General features: G+C 41.6%; 2 protein-coding genes across 9 annotated transcripts in view; both read right to left on the bottom strand.

Annotated features, from left to right (window-relative positions):
• Positions 1 to 733: 733 nt before the first annotated feature.
• On the bottom strand, positions 734 to 10,146 carry LOC149979352 (uncharacterized). The gene is made up of 4 exons (XM_090193137.1): positions 9,981 to 10,146; positions 1,837 to 1,902; positions 1,464 to 1,692; positions 734 to 1,305 (listed from the first exon to the last, which is right to left on the bottom strand). The coding sequence occupies exons 2-4, from the start codon at positions 1,866 to 1,868 to the stop codon at positions 1,183 to 1,185; spliced, it is 384 nt and encodes a 127-aa protein (XP_090049263.1). The 5' UTR covers positions 1,869 to 1,902; positions 9,981 to 10,146; the 3' UTR covers positions 734 to 1,182.
• Positions 10,147 to 10,497: 351 nt separating this feature from the next.
• Positions 10,498 to 19,238, bottom strand: part of LOC110538063 (abl interactor 1) — a 21,139-nt gene continuing 12,398 nt past the window's right edge. For 2 of the 8 annotated variants that reach the window (XR_016485205.1, XR_016485206.1), the window contains 8 exons: positions 17,829 to 18,008; positions 17,076 to 17,134; positions 16,359 to 16,460; positions 15,870 to 16,174; positions 15,276 to 15,401; positions 14,762 to 14,893; positions 14,121 to 14,347; positions 12,089 to 12,217 (listed from right to left, as the gene is read on the bottom strand). Coding sequence is in view for 5 of the 8 variants with exons in the window: in XM_021624627.3 (XP_021480302.3) it covers positions 11,744 to 11,910; positions 12,089 to 12,217; positions 14,252 to 14,347; positions 14,762 to 14,893; positions 15,276 to 15,401; positions 15,870 to 16,174; positions 16,359 to 16,460; positions 17,076 to 17,134; positions 17,829 to 18,008 (1,296 nt within the window). In the remaining 3 variants the exon portion in view is untranslated. Of the gene's footprint in view, positions 11,911 to 12,088; positions 12,218 to 14,120; positions 14,348 to 14,761; positions 14,894 to 15,275; positions 15,402 to 15,869; positions 16,175 to 16,358; positions 16,461 to 17,075; positions 17,135 to 17,828; positions 18,009 to 19,238 lie in introns of those variants that run through there. The other 6 variants (XM_021624629.3, XM_090193133.1, XM_021624631.3 and 3 more) reach the window with 4 other exon arrangements.

The raw sequence follows: 19,238 nt of genomic DNA, 5'->3' as shown, positions 1-19,238 counted from the left end.
GGGAAATACACCTTATGGAACAACGGGAAATACACCTTATGGAACAACGGGAAATACACCTTATGGAACAACGGGAAATACACCTTATGGAACAACGGGAAATACACCTTATGGAACAACGGGAAATACACCTTATGGAACAACGGGAAATACACCTTATGGAAGAACGGGGACTGTGAAGAGACAGAAAGGTACAGACACATGCATACACATACATTGTGATATTGTTGTATGGTGGTATAGTACATTTTGTTTTGTAGATGTGTAGTGGGGTAATAATGTTATATGATGTTCTGTTTTATGTTTTGTTTTATATGTAATGTAAGTGCTTTAATATGTTTGGACCCCAGGAAGAGAAGCTGCTGCCTTGGCAGAAGTGAATGGGGATCCATAATAAATAGAAATAGGCAAGGGGGCATTAATTGAAGGGGTTACCATTTTGCTGTCACTTCATACACTACACATCATCAGCCAAAGACTTGTTCCAATTCATGTAAGGATATATGATTGGGCAACTGGAGTAACAGGAAATAACAGATTTATAACCGAGAGCTATGCCACAACCTGTCATGTCCATCACATAGTACATTTTTATCAGATTGTCTGTTCAATATCTTCCCAGTGTTTCACAGAACAGCTTCCTGGGTAGAGCTGTTATGTAACCTATTGGGCCAAAGAGCATGGACGATGTGTTACAGCATCATAAATGGCTAATATAGGACAGATCAGATCATTGATATAAGAACAGACTTTATTCCCAATGTCAAAAAAGTTAAAATAATTTACCATATTACACCAGGTCCATGACATTGATACATAAATTAATAAACTATTCTGAGTAACACTTTGAAAAATAAAATGTGAAAGATTTCTTAATATTTACACACTGGTTGTACAGATTGGTAGCTATAGCTACTACGCAACCCCATTCGATCTCTTATCCCCAACTTTTGCTTTAAAGTACACACTTTCATAGACGTCCAAACACGCTTTTCCTTATGGTCTCCAAACTTTCCACCTCACGTCCCCATTCCACATTCCCAAGGACCAAGTCTCTGTGGTATACATGTCCAGCTTCAGGATCCCCACTCCACATACAGTATGTGCCATTTTCTGTGTTATTTATCCCTTAGTCTGTGGCCTCAGGCCTCCCCCTCACAGGATTCCTAAGGTGGTACAGTCCTATGGTTGGGAGTGGGGTTCAGGAGGCACTGAGTAAGATTGCATGGGGAAAACAGGTGTGTTGGAGAGCTCAGAGTAGGCTGGAGGAAGCTCTGGGTGGATAAAGTCTGGCTTCATCTCCACCTAGACATAATTAGATCAAAAGTGGATGAATAGAGATTAAAACACATTTACAATACAGTACAGTGTTTTACCCAACACATGTGAATAAAAATCCATTGTATTGTGTAAATCCTACTGTGCGGTACAATTTTTACCTCATGTTTAGGATGGACTATTACCTCATTGTAGGCAGGAGGTGGGCTGTAGAACTCTGAGGTGCTGTAGCGAGGAGGCCTGTGGATGTCTTCGTTGTCATAAGATACTGCGGGGAAGGGAATGACATAGATGGAGGGCCTGTCTCGTCTCTCCTCCCGGTCCAGATGCACCTCGCGGGCCCGGTGTAAGGACTTACAGAAGGCTATGCAGCAGACGATGCTGATGCCAAATGTGATCAACGGGATGAAGATTCTAAGGGAAGAGAAGGTAATTGGTTGGTGAATTTCTCATCGCTGTAGGAGTTCATGACAAGTGACAGGCAAAGTCTATTTCAGCGTGTGCTTGTGCGTGTGTGTCCTCGACGGATATGAATGTGAACAGGAATGGGACTCTTACTCTAAAATGAGAAACGTGTCTTGTATCGGCATCTTGTGAAGTTAACACCTGCACCTCAGTAGAAACCTGCAAGGACAAACACAACTACCTCATGAAGCTGGTTGAGAGAATGCCAAGAGTGTGCAAAGCTGTCATCAAGGCAAAGGGTGGCTACTTTGAAGAATCATAAATATAAATTAATTTTGATTTGTTTAACACTCTTTTGGTTACTACATGATTCCATACGTGTTATTTCATAGTTGTGATGTCTTCACTATTATTCTATAATGTAGAAAATAGTCTGTAATAATTCAAAGTGCAGAAGTATGAAGAATAATATTGTTATAATAGGAATAAAGAAGGATGAAAACAAAAACTATCAGTCAACGGAGGAAAAAGTCAAGGTGTTGATGAAACGTAATCTCAAGATGACAGGTGGTTTTCAAAGGGAAGGCCTCGTCCAATCGTAGCTATGCTGACGCACATTACAAAATGAAAATTGCCTTGTTACAACAGGTTAGGGAATTGAAGAACACCCCGTTCTCTATTAATGAACTATTTCCCCATGAAATAGTGAAGTGATGACGTGCCCTGTACCCCATTTCAAAGGGCTCCGAGCAGAGAAGAAGAATGTTCGTCTAGTGGTCGATAAATTATAAGTAAACAACCAAATGTTCAAGGACTCAAAGATTGCAAGGTGGCTGTGAGTGATAGCTACCTCCTGTTGAAGTAGTCCTCGATACACATATGCACCTCATTACAAAGTACAATTACGGATTAATTTGTTTTTTTACAAAAAATGTTTTTTTCCATTATGGACTTTCTTTATTCATGCTGTATGGAACCGTGGACTAAGTGGACTTAAAGTTAGACTTATGGCAATGCAGAATGGATATGATAAACTTGAATCTTCAAATTAAATCATGGTGCTTTTTAATGGTAAGTTTACAAACATTGGTTGTGATAAGTATAATGGAAACTTGGGTATCATTATGGTAAGTGGGGAAATAAGTATAGCCAGTTGTAATTGTAATGACTTAGCAGATAATAAATAAATAAAAAATATTATTTCTCTTTGCAGGTAAAAATGTATCTATTGTTTACAGGAAACTCATTCTACAAATATAGATTATGTTCAGTAGAAAAAGGACTGGGAGGGAGAAATATATTTTTTGTCATAGGCAAATAAACTCAAAAGGGGTGATTATACTAATTAATACACATTTTGATCCGAATGTGCAAACTGTGCAAACAGATCCACAAGGAAGATGGATTATTTTAAATCTGGCTAATTAATCTACAGTGCCTTGCGAAAGTATTCGGCCCCCTTGAACTTTGCGACCTTTTGTCACATTTCAGGCTTCAAACATAAAGATATAAAACTGTATTTATTTGTGAAGAATCAACAACAAGTGGGACACAATCATGAAGTGGAACGACATTTATTGGATATTTCAAACTTGAACAAATCAAAAACTGAAAAATTGGGCGTGCAAAATTATTCAGCCCCTTTACTTTCAGTGCAGCAAACTCTCTCCAGAAGTTCAGTGAGGATCTCTGAATGATCCAATGTTGACCTAAATGACTAATGATGATAAATACAATCCACCTGTGTGTAATCAAGTCTCCGTATAAATGCACCTGCACTGTGATAGTCTCAGAGGTCCGTCAAAAGCGCAGAGAGCATCATGAAGAACAAGGAACACACCAGGCAGGTCCGAGATACTGTTGTGAAGAAGTTTAAAGCCGGATTTGGATACAAAAAGATTTCCCAAGCTTTAAACATCCCAAGGAGCACTGTGCAAGTGATAATATTGAAATGGAAGGAGTATCAGACCACTGCAAATCTACCAAGACCTGGCCGTCCCTCTAAACTTTCAGCTCATACAAGGAGAAGACTGATCAGAGATGCAGCCAAGAGGCCCATGATCACTCTGGATGAACTGCAGAGATCTACAGCTGAGGTGGGAGACTATATATTGCACAAATCTGGCCTTTATGGAAGAGTGGCAAGAAGAAAGCCATTTCTTAAAGATATCCATAAAAAGTGTCGTTTAAAGTTTGCCACAAGCCACCTGGGAGACACACCAAACATGTGGAAGAAGGTGCTCTGGTCAGATGAAACCAAAATTGAACTTTTTGGCAACAATGCAAGACGTTATGTTTGGCGTAAAAGCAACACAGCTGAACACACCATCCCCACTGTCAAACATGGTGGTGGCAGCATCATGGTTTGGGCCTGCTTTTCTTCAGCAGGGACATGGAAGATGGTTAAAATTGATGGGAAGATGGATGGAACCAAATACAGGACCATTCTGGAAGAAAACCTGATGGAGTCTGCAAAAGACCTGAGACTGGGACGGAGATTTGTCTTCCAACAAGACAATGATCCAAAACATAAAGCAAAATCTACAATGGAATGGTTCAAAAATAAACATATCCAGGTGTTAGAATGGCCAAGTCAAAGTCCAGACCTGAATCCAATCGAGAATCTGTGGAAAGAACTGAAAACTGCTGTTCACAAATGCTCTCCATCCAACCTCACTGAGCTCGAGCTGTTTTGCAAGGAGGAATGGGAAAAAAATTCAGTCTCTCGATGTGCAAAACTGATAGAGACATACCCCAAGCGACTTACAGCTGTAATCGCAGCAAAAGGTGGCGCTACAAAGTATTAACTTAAGGGGGCTGAATAATTTTGCACGCCCAATTTTTCAGTTTCTGATTTGTTAAAAAAGTTTGAAATATCCAATAAATGTTGTTCCACATCTTGATTGTGTCCCACTTGTTGTTGATTCTTCACAAAAAAATACAGTTTTATATCTTTATGTTTGAAGCCTGAAATGTGGCAAAAGGTCGCAAAGTTCAAGGGGGCCGAATACTTTCGCAATGCACTGTATATGGGCCAAATAATGATGAGCCATACTTCTTCGAAAATATATATAATAATCTATTGAGCTCACAAGCAACATATTCATCTATTATTATCTATTATGGTGTGAGATTATAATACGGTTTTAAGTACATCAATGGATCGTAAAAGAAATCACACAACAAAACTATCACCCTTCAAGCACTTAAGGAGATCCCGAAGATCATGTATACATTATTAGAATATATGGAGGCTGAAAAACCCTGACCTAGTGAGATATACATGGGGGAGGCTTAATCAAGTTCACCGTCTTGATTACTTCCTAGTCTCATTCTTGATGGCATCAAACGTTTTTTTTAAAAGTATTAACAGGAGACCGAATGCGATTGGACCACCATCTTATTGGCCTCTAATAACTCTTACAAAATTTCCACGTGGACAGGGATATTGTAAATGTAATCAAAGCCTATTGAATGTTCTTAACTAAGACAAAATTATTTATAATGTACTTTTTTTGCACAACATAGGTACAGAGGATCCTCTTCTTGTATCGGACAGTTTTAAATGTACTTTTAGAGGCCATTCAATACAATGCTCATTGTATTGAATTGCAGCAGGTAGGCTAGTGGTTAGAGCATTGGACTAGTAACCGATAGTTTGCCAGATCAAATCCCAGAGCTGACAAGGTAAAAATCTGTCGTTCTGCCCCTGAACAAGGCAGTGAACCCACTGTTCCTAGGCCCTCATTGTAAATAAGAAGTTGTTCTTAACCGACTTGCCTAGTTAAATTAAGGTAAAATTTAAAAAAGTACTCATCATTAAAACAAAAGCAGTTTGGGTCAAAAGAGTTTAGACTAATGAAGGAAAAATAAGTAACAGCACAGGTAACTGAAACTGGACTATAGAGAACTGTCACGCGACTAGGGAGGTTTCTAGGTATTATATTTCTATGTTGGTGTGTGTGTATGGTTCCCAATTAGAGGCAGCTGATTGTCATTACCTCTATTTGGGGATCATACTTAGTGTGTCCTTTTTCCCACCTGCTAGGTGGGATATTGTTTTGTGTGAGTGCCTATGTGCGCTACGTATTTCGCGATCGGTATATTTTTGTTGTTTTGGAAGTATTCACTATCATTAAAATGTAGAACTCTACTCGCGCTGCGCCTTGATCCAATTATTTATACGACGGTCGTGTGTCACGGCTTTCTTCCTGGGAAGGAGAGGCGGACCAAAACGCAGTGTGGTTATAGTTCATGGTTCTTTAATAAGAGACACTAAACATGAACAACTACAAACCAAGAAACGTGAAAACAGTCCCGTGTGGCACAAACACTGACACAGGAAACAATCACCCACAAAATGCCCAAAGAATATGGCTGCCTAAATATGGCTCCCAATCAGAGACAACGATAAACACCTGTCTCTGATTGAGAACCAATCCAGGCAACCATAGACTTACCTAGACACCTAAAAGAACACAACCCCATAAATCTACAAAAACCCCTAGACAAGACAACACATAAATCACCCATGTCACACCCTGGCCTAACCAAAATAATAAAGAAAACAAAGATAACTAAGGCCAGGGCGTGACATCGTGACAGAAACAAAATAGGTTAGAGGAAAAACAAAATGAAATGGAGGTACTTATTCAAGAATGATCAAGTGTAATATATTACAAAAATAAAGCCAAAATAGTGACAAATTCACAACATTTGTATTGAATCTTCAACATAGAAATGCTATCAAAAATAATTTACAGAAACTCGTTACAACTGATGGAGTCATCCATGATTCCCAATTGATATTTTGAAAGAGGAAGCAAAATATTTTACGCATATGTTTTCTTTTCATTCTCCTCCATTTCCACTGAATGGTATTAATTGTAAGGATGTATTTCCTAATAATAATGTTAAAATTATGTACTGCAACCCCAGATGTAAAATAGAAAATAATTGTTACTTCTACGAAAGTATTGAGCTTTTATGAGGAGTAAAACAAGGCTGTCCATTGTCTCCATACATATTTACTATGGCCATTGAAATACTAGCTATTAAAAGTAGATCCAATAAGAATATCAAGGGGTTAGAAATCCAGGGGATAAAAACAAATGTGTCAATGTATGCTGATGACTCAAGTTTTTTCTTAAGTCCGCAATCTGGATCCCTGCAGTCTCATTGAAGATCTTGATCACTTTTCTAGCCTCTCTGGACTAAAACCTAATTATGACAAGTGTACCATATTACGTATTGGATCGTTAAAAAACTGTTTACACTATTTTGTAGTCTACCAATAAAATGGGCGGATGGTGAAGTAGACATACTTGGTATTCACATCTCAAAAAATATAAATTGAACTTGCCAGAATTAATTTCAATAGAAAGTTAGCAAAAATAGATACGATTCTGCAACCATGGAGAGGTAAATACATGTCTATCTATTGAAAAAAATCACATTGATTAACTCTTTGGTCCTATCACAGTTTACTTACTTACTAATGGCCCTGCCTACTCCCCCTGCCTACTCCAGATGACTCGATTTTTGAATCATATGAGCAAAATATATTTAATTGTATTTGGAATGATAAGCCAGACACATTTAAACATGCCCACTTACAGTTGAAGTCGGAAGTTTACATACACCTTAGCCAAATACATTTAAACTCAGTTTTTAGTAATTCCTGACATTTAATCCTAGTAAAAATTCCCTGTCTTGTGTCAGTTAGGATCACCACTTTATTTTAAGAATGTGAAATGTCAGAATAATACTAGAGACAATTATTTATTTCAGCTTTTATTTCTTTCATCACATTCCCAGTAGGTCAGAAGTTTCCATACACTCAATTAGTATTTGGTAGCATTGCCTGCATTGCCTTTAAATTGTTTAACTTAGGCCAAATGTTTTGGGTAGCCTTCCACAAGCTTCCCACAATAAGTTGGGTGAAATTTGTCCCATTCCTCCTGACAGAGCTGGTGTAACTGAGTCAGGTTTGTAGGCCTCCTTGCTCGCACACGCTTTTTCAGTTCTGCCCACACATTTTCTATAGGATGGAGGTCAGGGCTTTGTGATGGCGACTCCAATACCTTTAATTTGTTGTCCTTAAGCCATTTTGCCACAACTTTGGAAGTATGCTTGGGGTCATTGTCCATTTGGAAAAGCCACTTGCGACCAAGTTTTAACTTCCTGACTGATGTCTTGAGATGATGCTTCAATATATCCAGATAATTTCCCTGCCTCATGATGCCATCTATTTTGTGAAGTGCACCAATCCCTCCTGCAGCATAGCACCCCCACAATATGATGCTGCCACCCCCATGCTTCAAGGTTGGTGTTCTTCGGCTTGCAAGCCTCCCCCTTTTTCCTCCAAACATAACGATGGTCATTATGGCCAAACAGTTCTATTTTTGTTTCGTCAGACCAGTGAACATTTCTCCAAAAAGTATGATCTTTGTCCACATGTGCAGTTGCAAACCGTAGTCTGGCTTTTTTATGGCGGTTTTGGAGCAGTGGCTTCTTCTTTGCTGAGCGGCCTTTCAGGTTCTGGCAATATAGGACTTGTTTTACTGTGGATATAGGTACTTTTGTACCTGTTTCTTCCAGCATCTTTACAAGGTCCTTTGCTGTTGTTCTGGGATCGATTTGCGCTTTTCGCACAAAATTCCCTTAATCTCTAGGAGACAGAATGTGTCTCCTTCCTGAGCGATATGACGGCTGCGTGGTCCCATGGTGTTTATACTTGTGTCCTTGTGCAGATGAACAAGGTACCTTCAGGCATTTGGAAATTGCTCCCAAGGATGAACCAGGCTTGTGGAGGTTTACAATCTTGGCTGATTTCTTTTGATTTTCCCATGACGTCAAGCAAAGAGGCACTGAGTTTGAAGGTAGGCCTTGAAATACATCCACAGGTACACTTCCAATTGACCCAAATTATGTCAATTAGTCTATCAGAAGCTTCTAAAGCCATGACATAATTTTCTGGAATTTTCCAAGCTGTTTAAAGGCACTGTCAACTTAGTGTATGTAAACTTCTGACCCACTGGAATTGGAATAATAAGTGAAATAATCTGTTTGTAACAATTGTTGGAAAGATTGGGGTGGCATTTCTTTGGGGGGAAAAGGCGTTGTTGTGCCCTCTTCACGACTCTCTCTGTGTGTTTGGACCATGATAGTTTGTTGGTGATGTGGACACCAAGGAACTTGAAACTCTGGAGACGTGACACTTCATGTGTGATATCATCACGTGAAGTGATTTCACATATTGAAATCGTGTTTTTCCACAACTGTCATAAACATGAAACATGACTCAAACATTAAATAGTACCTTTGCCACATTCAGATAGAAAAGAACCAGAGCTGTGTTTTGTCGCAATGTAATCCCAACACCCAGAACCAAATCTCAGCTACGAGAGACTAGCTGCAATATCATTTTTTATTTTACCTTTATTTAACTAGGCAAGTCAGTTAAGAACAAATTCTTATTTTCAATGACGGCCTAGGAACAGTGGGTTAACTGCCTGTTCAGGGGCAGAACGACAGATTTGTACCTTGTCAGCTCTGGGATTTGAACTTGCAACCTTTTGGTTACTAGTCCAACTCTCTAACCACTAGGCTACCCTGCAAGTTTGAAGAGCATTGCAGCAAAAATGGAATATAAACTTCTGTCACCCTCAATTTGAATTGGTCAGAATCAAGGTAGAGTTAGTATCGACCTTCTACTATGGCTTGAGCGAGAGGCATAGGTGATTATTTTTTACAATGATGGTCCAAATGCTAATGCTAGCACTAATATATCACAGGTGATAATATACCATGTTATTAAGTCCACAGATTGATAAAATTCCAAGTAGATAAAACCATATGTGGAAGTGGAGTGAAAGAACTAGCTGCCAAAGAAAAGCATACCGAACCGCATAGTCAATGTGTACAACACAGAGTCAACACCAAGAATAATCTATTCCATCTGTCAGAGTAGATTGTTTATTTATTTAACTAGGCAAGTCAGTTAAGAACAAATTCTGATTGACAATGACGGCCTACCCCGGCTAAACCCTAACGACGCTGGGCCAATTGTGTGCCGTCCTATGGGACTCCCAATCACGGCCGGTTGTGATACAGCCTGGAATCGAACCAGGGTCTGTAGTGACGCCTCTAGCACTGAGATGCAGTGCCTTGGACCGCTGCGCCACTCGGGAGCCAAATCATACATTCATACCAACAACGTTCTGTTGACCTATAGTCATATTATACTGAATGTTAACGCACAGCAAATAAAGGAATCCAAATTAACTTTATCTTACCTTAAAGACAGCAGCCACTCCAGTAAACCTGGGACTTCAAACGGAAATCAATAAGGACCTGAACCTTCTTTGTACTGTGTGTGTGTGTACACGTGTGTGTGTGTGTGTGTGTGAATATAGAAGACCTGAGTGTATGTGTACTGTGTTAATATGTCTCTTATCTGGCAAAAGGTGTGCTATGGGACTGAGGGTTAAGGTTACAGGTTTATGGCAACCCTTTGCTGTTTAAAGGCACAGCACCTGATCTGCCATGGCCATGATGAGGCCAAACACAATGGTAAAGTTACTGTATCATGCTGTCTTAGCATTAGAATAAGACCTATTGGGGCATGTTTTAGACAACAAAATGACATGGACTTAGTTTGTTACTCCTCTTAATGCTCTTCGTAGCACATACAGTAGTCATCTTTTTTTCTATAGTTGGTTTCTAGACTAGCATGAGAATATTGGAAGAGATTAACTTTATCTGAATTGGGTTGAGGTTTTATAATTGTAAGAGGAGTTACAATCGGAAAAGTTCATTTGGAAAAGCATTTATTGAAAGACATGTCAATAAAACATTGTTCAATCTAAAAAAGGTGTACTAAATATCAAAATGAAACTAACTGAAAACATGAACAAGTTGAAAAGCACTTTCAGATTTTTCAATTTCATGACATCACTACAGTAAAATATTTTCACCACGTGATAGAATTCAGACAAATATATTTTTTTTTTGTATGAATTTTCTCAATAATCCATATATTACTTCATCTTAGTTTGAATATTACAAAATATATTAGTGCAATTCTAATGCAGAGACCAATATCATCATGCAGAGCCAAAAACTGCAGCAGCAAAACAGGGCCTGGTTCCATTGACAAAAAAAACAGATGCAACTTTACCACATCATTTTGCAGCGTTCCGGGCTTGTCCTAGTGAGCACAACAGCGAGGCCAATCTAGTTCACATACTGGTACTACAGTACTTGTAAAACAATACTTAACAGGACATACAGCTATTATATAACTTGCAACGCATTTTCCCTCTTTACCAAGTATTCACTACCTTCATGGTTAATCAGCAAGCCGACTTTGAATCTTGTATCTAGTCTTGGTTGAAAGATAGCAGATACTAAGTCGTCCTACCTAGTGACCCTCTTGGTAATATATATATATATCCTTGTATGAATATTGCTTTATTTTCCGTTCACATTACTTTGACCTGTAGAGGTCAGTAGAGGTCTTTCTACAAAGCTAATAGTTGACTATGTCCCCATCAAGAAACAACCCAACAACCACTAGCCCTAAACTCTGGTGGTTGAAATTCCATTTGGCCTATCAAAGGGACAGGTGACGCTACAATAGTTATTGATTTTTTACCAATGATGTGAATAGGTATGATTATACCTGTCCAATTCTTCCTGGTCAACATACCTAGGTAGACTTAGGGTATAGGGTTAGGGGTCATTTGTGGACAGAGCCTACTTTCCCTTTTCATATTACAGGTAGAATAAGCGAAATGACATTGCCACGAGCAGCACCACATTTATTGTGATAAGCGAGATGCACGACTCTGCTCTCACACAGTCACACACAGAATCTGCGCATGTGCACGGGTTCGCTTCACACTTGTACAACATGGTAGCCACAAGACCAAAACAGAGGACAAAGTTGAGCCTCGAGCTTCAACACTCTTAGTTGTAGAGGAAATTGACCCACTATGCTGTTTACTTTCTGCGTATACGTCATATCGCTGAGTCTACCTTTAAGTGGTCTAATATCTTAGCTGGTGGAGGAATCTACGTAGTTCCCAGGGAAGAATCCCTCTACTCCGTTGAGCAGTCCCTCACACCAGCCATCTTCATTCCTCTTGATCAGGTAGATGACTTCTCCCTGCAGGAACACCAGGTCTCCAGGCTTCCCTGAGTTGTAGCTGTACAGCGCCACCACTGGGAGGGAAAGTGAATTGCAATGAGACAACCAAGACAAAACACAAATATAGGCCAAATGTTATGGTATGATTTGGTCAGACATTGAATAAGTACTGTAAAAGTATGCATGCAATTCGGGCCATGACGGCATTTAGTAATTTATCTATTGGTGAATACGCATGGAGCACTATCATACCTTTCTCCAAAAAGTCTGCAGGGCCAGTTGTGTCATAATCCGCAGGGGGGGGTAGGGGTGACATGTCGTCATCAAAGCCCACCACGCTGTCGGTAAAAGGTGGAGGAGGAGGGGCTGGGATCACCAGATCTACAGGATTGGACAAAAGTCATATACAGTTGAAGTCGGACGTTTACATACACCTTAGCCAAATACATTTAAACTCTGTTTTTTTGCAATTCCTGACATTTAATCCTAGTAAAAATTCCCTGTCATAGGTCAGTTAGGATCACCACTTTATTTTAAGAATGTGAAATGGCAGAATAATAGTAGAGAGAATTATTTCTTTCAGCTTTTATTTCTTTCATCACATTCCCAGTGGGTCGGAAGTTTACATACACACACATACACAATTAGTATTTGGTAGCATTGCCTTTAAATTGTTTAACTTGGGTCAAACGTTTCTTGTAGCATTCCACAAGTTTCCACAATAAGTTGGGTGAATTTTGGCCCATTCCTAATGACAAAGCTGGTGTAACCGAGTCAGGTTTGTAGGCCTCCTTGTTCGCACACACCTTTTCAGGTCTGCCCACAAATTTTCTATGGGATTGAGGTCAGGGCTTTGTGATGGCCACTCCAATACCTTGACTTTGTTGTCGTTAAGCCATTTTGCCACAACTTTGGAAGTATGCTTGGGGTCAACGTCCATTTAGAAGACCCATTTGCGACCAAGCTTTAACTTCCTGACTAATGTCTTGAGATGTTGCTTCAATATATCCAGATAATTTTTCTTCCTCATGATGCCATCTATTTTGTGAAATGCACCAGTCCCTCCTGCAGCAAAGCACCCCCACAACATCATGTTGCCACCCCCGTGCTTCACGGTTGGGATGGTGTTCTGCCTCCCCCTTATTCCTCCAAAAATAACAATGGTCATTATGGCCAAAATGTCTATTTTTGGTTCATCAGACCAGAGGACATTTCTCCAAAAAGTACGATATTTGTCCCCATGTGCAGTTGCAAACCGTAGGCTGGCTTTTTTATGCCGGTTTTGGAGCAGTGGCTTCTTCTTTGCTGAGCGGCCTTTCAGGTTATGCCGATATAGGACTCGTTTTACTGTGGATATAGGTACTTTTGTACCTGTTTCCTCCAGCATATTCACAAGGTCCTTTGCTGTTGTTCTGGGATTGATGTACACTTTTCGCACCAAAGTACGTTCATCTCTAGGAGACAGAACACACCTCCTTCCTGAGCGGTATGACGGCTGCGTGGTCCCATGGTGTTTATACTTGCATACTATTGTTTGTACAGATGAACATGATACTTTCAGGCATTTGGAAATTGCTACCAAGGATGAACCAGACTTGTGGAGGTCTACTGTTTTCTTTAACTGAGGTCTTGGCTGATTTCTTTTCATTTTCCCATGATGTCAAGCAAAGAGGCACTGATTTTGAAGGTAGGCCTTGAAATACATCCACAGGTACACCTCCAATTGACTCAAATGCTGTCAATTAGCCTATCAAAAGCTTCTAAAGCCATGACATCATTTTCTTGAATTTTCCAAGCTGATTAAAGGCACAGTCAACTTAGTGTATGTAAACTTCTGACCCACTGGAATTGTGATACAGTGAATAATAAGTGAAATAATCTGTCTGTAAACAATTGTCGGAAAAAATGACAAAGTAGATGTCCTAACTGACTTGCCAAAGAGTGGTTGAAAAACAAGTTTTAATGACTCCAACCTAAGTGTATGTTAACTTCCGTCTTCAACTGTAAACCCAAACTGATGATAGGCTGCACCACTTGCCATACAAGTAATTCAGCATACGTTCCAAAGTGTATCAAAACTAGAGCTATACTGCATAACTTGTTCCGAGGACTCTTTAAATCAATTTCCAGTACCTAGCTTATTTGAAACTCTTTTCTACACATAAGGTGTTATCTGTCACATTGAAAAACACAAGACATCATATCTATCAAGGGAAAAACAAAGACGTTACCAACCCAGTGTCTGACGGACTTTTAGAGGACAGAATCTGTCCATGGCTTTTACCTTCCAACACAGTAGACTCAACAGCAATAGCAGCAGAAGCAGAAGCAGTCATTTGGACAGAAGTCACCCTCTCACGCCCCCCTCTCCATGGCCTGGAGGGTGTACTGCGGTCGCACACAGTCCCCACTTACCCAGGTGATCCAGGCGGGCGGGCAGGCTGGACAGGGGGCTCAGCGACACGGGAGGGGTGAGGGGAGGGGGGTATGACGGGGGAGGGGGGATCATGACTGACCGGTGAGGTCACAGAGGGAGAGGTAGGAATGGGTGACGGAGAAAGATGACATCAGATCAACCAAAAGGGGTCTTTAGCGGGGACTCCACATGTATTTTAATCAATGTTTTATTGGACCTTTATTTAACTAGGCAAGTCACTTAAGAACAAATTATTTTTTACAACGATGGTCCAAATGCTAATGCTAGCACTAATATGAAGCTAACACAATTGCTTAAGCAAGGCTTGAACTTTCATCATGCATCATAAACCTAAACAACGGTGGTGTAATATTAAACCAGTTTCGCATTAGCCATGTTCAGCTCCTCATGAACTAATGATTGGTATATTAATACTAAGTCATGAGGCCATATTGGACTACAGCTGGGGGTAGGACCTGGGATGTGGTAGGTTGCCAAAGTAGCCTTACGTGATTGGATGGTTGGCAGGAAGAGCGAGCGAGTGTAGAGCGAGCGAGAGCTAGGGCCTTTGCGGACCCTGAGGGACATGGAGCGCGAGCTGGGAGGGTGACGACGTAAACAAGACCGTCTGGGCTGCAGAGCTGAGCCGGAGAGAGACAGGTCACAGGTCAAGATCAAGCAGACAGACACAGAGAGAGAGAGAGCGAGAGAGAGAGAGAGAGAGAGAGGAAGACACAGAAGAGTCTAATAACAGAGATAAGGACAAGAAAACACCAAAGATCAGCATCAGCGAGCATGCTCTACATAGAAAGACAGACAGATAGATAAACAAACCTCAGACAGACAGCTAAACAAAACAAATAGATACCAACATTTTAACAAATCAGATCCTTTGCGGCATTAGAAATGGATGTGAGGTCTCATTCTAGAGTCCTTTCAAAACCACTTGTTGAAAGACCATTAAAAGTACAGTGTGACACATTTAGGGCTGGGTGGTCCACCAATCCAACCCGCTCCTTTTACCTTCATCCACCTCATCACTCGGTGGACGGGGAGGGCCAGGGAGCTCCAGGCCCTCACTGGTTGGTGGAGGGAGAGGCTCGTCAGATGGTGGTGGCATAGGAGGCGGGAAGCCGTTCTCTTCAGCCACTAAGAAAATAGTATATTTATGGAAGAGTATCTGCTTCCTTCATCTGATTTAAGTTGATATTCAGCGTTTCATACCGTGTGACACAGGCATGCAACTAGGCCATAAAAGTATTTATTTTAGTATCACAGTGCAGGCACAAGGTTGCTTGTTCCTGGTTTTCTGCCTCTAGATGTGTCGGCATGTGCATGTCCCTGGGTGTCTCTATGCACACTACGTGTTCTCATTTCCTCTGCTACACTGTGCTGTGCAGTGTGCGTGAGCTGTCTCACAGCGTGGGCAACACAAAAACAAGCGATATTTTCCACCTAGATGTTTGATATTGAGTGTGATATTCATTTTATGACATGTTAATGTACTTTAGTTACTCATACAATACGTTTACAGTCAATTACTAATAGTATTTACGCTGGTTCCAAAAAGTGTATTCATGCTTTACGAAATTCATGATACAGTGTACAGACACTTACCAGTCTCCAGTGGGGGTGGGGCAGGGGGAGGGGGGATGTAGGCTAGGCTGGTATGGGCAGGTTTAGGGGTGCTGGTTGCGGGGGGCAGTGGAGGGGGAGGAGGGACAACCAGAGAGGAGGCAGGCGGCGCCATGGGAGGAGGAGGAGAGGCCGGAGTGGTCATGGCGGCGTCACCATCCTCCATCAGAGACAGGGGCGGTGGTGGGGGCGTGGCCTCCTTCAGCAGAGTGGTGATGATGTCAGAGTCAGGTGACGTGGGCCAGCTGGGGACCACGGGGGGAGGCACGGCCTTGCCGAAGCTGGACCTGTTACAGGAGGGGGAGGGCAAAGTCAAATTAAACTCAGGGGTATATTTCCATGGTCTGGGTGGAGATATTCTACAGGCTACTCTACACACAAAATATACAAATCCAGAAGCACCTCACTTAACTGAGGTGTCTGAGTACTCGTAAGGAATGGACTGTTTAGTAGTGAGAAGTGTTTTTTTACCCAATGGAGCGATCATGGAGAGAGGTGAGGGACGCCCCTCGAGACAGAGAGGGGGCTACGGGACACTGGACAGGCTCTGGGTGTGCTCTGGAAGTGCTCCTGCTGAAAACACACACACAGCCGTAAGCGTCACATAGCATCATCACAAATACTGGCACTTGAACTCACACAGACCAGCTCTATCAACTCACACATAGTGAGAAACATGTAGAAAGCTTCAAATCATGCACATTGACTGAGAGATGTTATCTTCTCTCACTCAACAGTTTAAATATACTACTCAGTGCAAATGATACCCGCATATTTGATTTCTATACTTCCTGGTTTGTTTTTGGCATAATCACATTGTGAAATCTCTGTGCTCTTTCTCCTGCCCACAGTAAATCTCCCTCTGGCTGAATGGCATTCAATCCCCTACTGAATGAACACAACAAACATGATTGGACAGGAGGTGTGGTTAGCCATGAATACTGTTTAACCTCCTTCCCCAACCCTACCCACAGCACACACAAATTATTTTAAGGATTTCTTTTGCTGATGTTTCTGGTCTTGAATAAAAGTTAAATAAAGTGTTTTTGTGGGCCACTGAGCATAGAGGACGTGCGGAAAGTAGGCTTCCTGTCTGAATGACTATTTACAGGAAGTGAAACAGCTACAGTTAGACTGACAGTGTGAGAGCAGAGCAGTCAAATGGAGCCAGCAGTGTCAGCATCATACCTGATGGTGCCGCCATATTTGCGTGTTGACCCTGGTTTCCCCAGCAGCTTACCAGAATCCTGCGGGGAAGTGGTGAGAGAAAGATAGATAAAGGGAGAGCACAGTGAAAAAGAAGAGGTAGTTTATGTGTGTGTGTGCGTGTTGTAGATGAGTGAATTGTGTTGGAGCATCAATGAAGTGGCTTAGCCTTGGCAAAACTAATTAGTGCGTCTAGCCATTTTCCCACGGTGCACAGTGGCCTGCTGGCTGCTTAATCTCTGTGTGTGTGTGTGTGTGTGTGTGTGAGCAAGCGTGCGTTGCATCCGTGCATGCTTGTGTGTGTGTGTGTGTGTGTGCTAATCGAGGTCGGCACTACGCAACAAGCTGCTCCTCTCTAAGTGGATGTGGTGTAGACTAGAGGCACGGCGGTAGAAAATAACGGCTGCTGCTGCCTAGCTGCATCAGAAAGGCTCGTTGAGAGGGCCAAGGAAAGCTAACGGAGCCTTTGTCTCCCGCCGTGGTATCCTGGTTTTGAAAAGTCATTTTTCGCCAACTTTGTAATACGTAATTACATTTGCACCTCAGTCATTTCCAACATTACTGCTGAACACTGATTGCAACGTACAGTAGTGTACAGTTTTGTATCTGTGTAGTAAGACACTTGCAGGGAAAAGTATTTATTTGAACCGTTGACCTTTTTTCAATGGCGTGGGAATGTGAGGTAAAACATGTGTTGTGAGTAACTGCACTTGAACTCGAGAACTCACGTCTCACCTTCATGCCATGTCCCTGTGTGTCCAGGTCCGAGTAGGTGATGGGACTACGGGTGTACTTGGGTTTGGGCTCCTTGCCTGTTGCCGGGGGGATTATTTTGTGACTGCGGGGAACCCTCTTGGCTGTGGTGAAAGCCCCTATCTCTCTCCGGGCCACCTTCTCTCTGTGCATGTCCACAGTCTACAAGACAGGAGGCAGAGGATGTTGCCATCAGGGTATGAACCAATAACACTTATTAAATTAAAAAAAAAATTGAACTACAGATAAACATGTGCCATTCTTAATTCCTCCCCTCTGGTAAAACGTTTTCCAAAATACAAAATAAACCATACAGGATGGAATAGCATGGTACCCTTTCTCTGACAACATCATTAGCTCAAAGCTCATTCATGAACGTGGTAATATTGTCAAACTTTCTTTCCTTCCCCAAATAGAGGAAGTTCAAGTGAGCCCTATCATTTAGTATACAGTTGTTAGGGACCCTTCATGGGTGCCAGCAGACAATGGAGGACATCAATCAGAGGTTAGCAGGAAGGAACATTCCATCCCAGCCCCTATGATGCTCTGCGTTGAAGGTCAAGGTTCACACTGTAGCCCCTTAACCCACTCGCCCCTCCATCCCCAACCCCCTCCTCAAGAGACCTGGTTCCGTATGATAATGCTGGGCACGGGGCATGCAGGAATGACTGGGGTCTGTGCCAGCTTTGGGGACAGTGGGGCTACAGAGAGGGGTAGAGGGGGCAGCGGGGGACAGTTGGGCTGGTGTAAACCTGCAAACCTGCCTTTTTAACAAGGATAACTGTGGATTTCTGCTAACCAGTGGAGGCTCCTCAGAGGAGGAAGGGGAGAACCATCCTCCTCAGTGAATTACAGAAAAATATAAATAGTGAAACACTAAAATGTTGTATCCTTTTTAGATAAAACTATGCTAAATATATTCACGTCACCAAATAATTGATTAAAACACACTGTTTTACAATGAAGGTCTACAGTAGCCTCAACAGCCATCTGTAGGGTAGCACCATGGTGTAGCCAGAGGACAGCTAGTTTCCGTTCTCCTCTAAGTACATTGACTTCAACACAAAACCTATGAGGCTCGTGGTTCTCACACCTTCCATAGACTTACACAGCAATTATGACAACTTCTGAAGTACGTCCTCCAACCTATCAGAGCTCTTGCCGCATGAACTGACATGTTGTCCATCCAATCAAATGATCAGAGAATGAATCTAGTACTGAAAGCATAAGACACAGCTAGCTAGCACTGCAGCGCATAAAATGAGTAGGTGACTCAATGAGAGAGAAAGACAATAGTTTAACAGTTATGAACAAATTAATTTCTTCAAAAATGAATAAGAGAGAGAGAAAGCTAGCTATATTTCAGTTAACTTTTTTGACACGTTCACTTAC

This window comes from Oncorhynchus mykiss, chromosome 12, assembly GCF_057628025.1.
Source record: "Oncorhynchus mykiss isolate SJ-2025 chromosome 12, ASM5762802v1, whole genome shotgun sequence".
Classification (NCBI taxonomy): domain Eukaryota; kingdom Metazoa; phylum Chordata; class Actinopteri; order Salmoniformes; family Salmonidae; genus Oncorhynchus; species Oncorhynchus mykiss.
The sequence above is the reverse complement of the archived record's forward strand: the minus strand, read 5'-3'. Positions and strand labels throughout refer to the sequence as shown.

Bases quoted from the DNA above. Each gene is read 5' to 3' on its own strand.
- LOC149979352 (XM_090193137.1), bottom strand. From the start codon at position 1,868: ATGCCGATACAAGACACGTTTCTCATTTTAGA. The intron at 1,693-1,836 runs GTAAGAGTCCCA...CTCTTCCCTTAG, and splicing joins GACACGTTTCTCATTTTAGA to AATCTTCATCCCGTTGATCA. The intron at 1,306-1,463 runs GTAATAGTCCAT...AATTATGTCTAG, and splicing joins CACCTCCTGCCTACAATGAG to GTGGAGATGAAGCCAGACTT.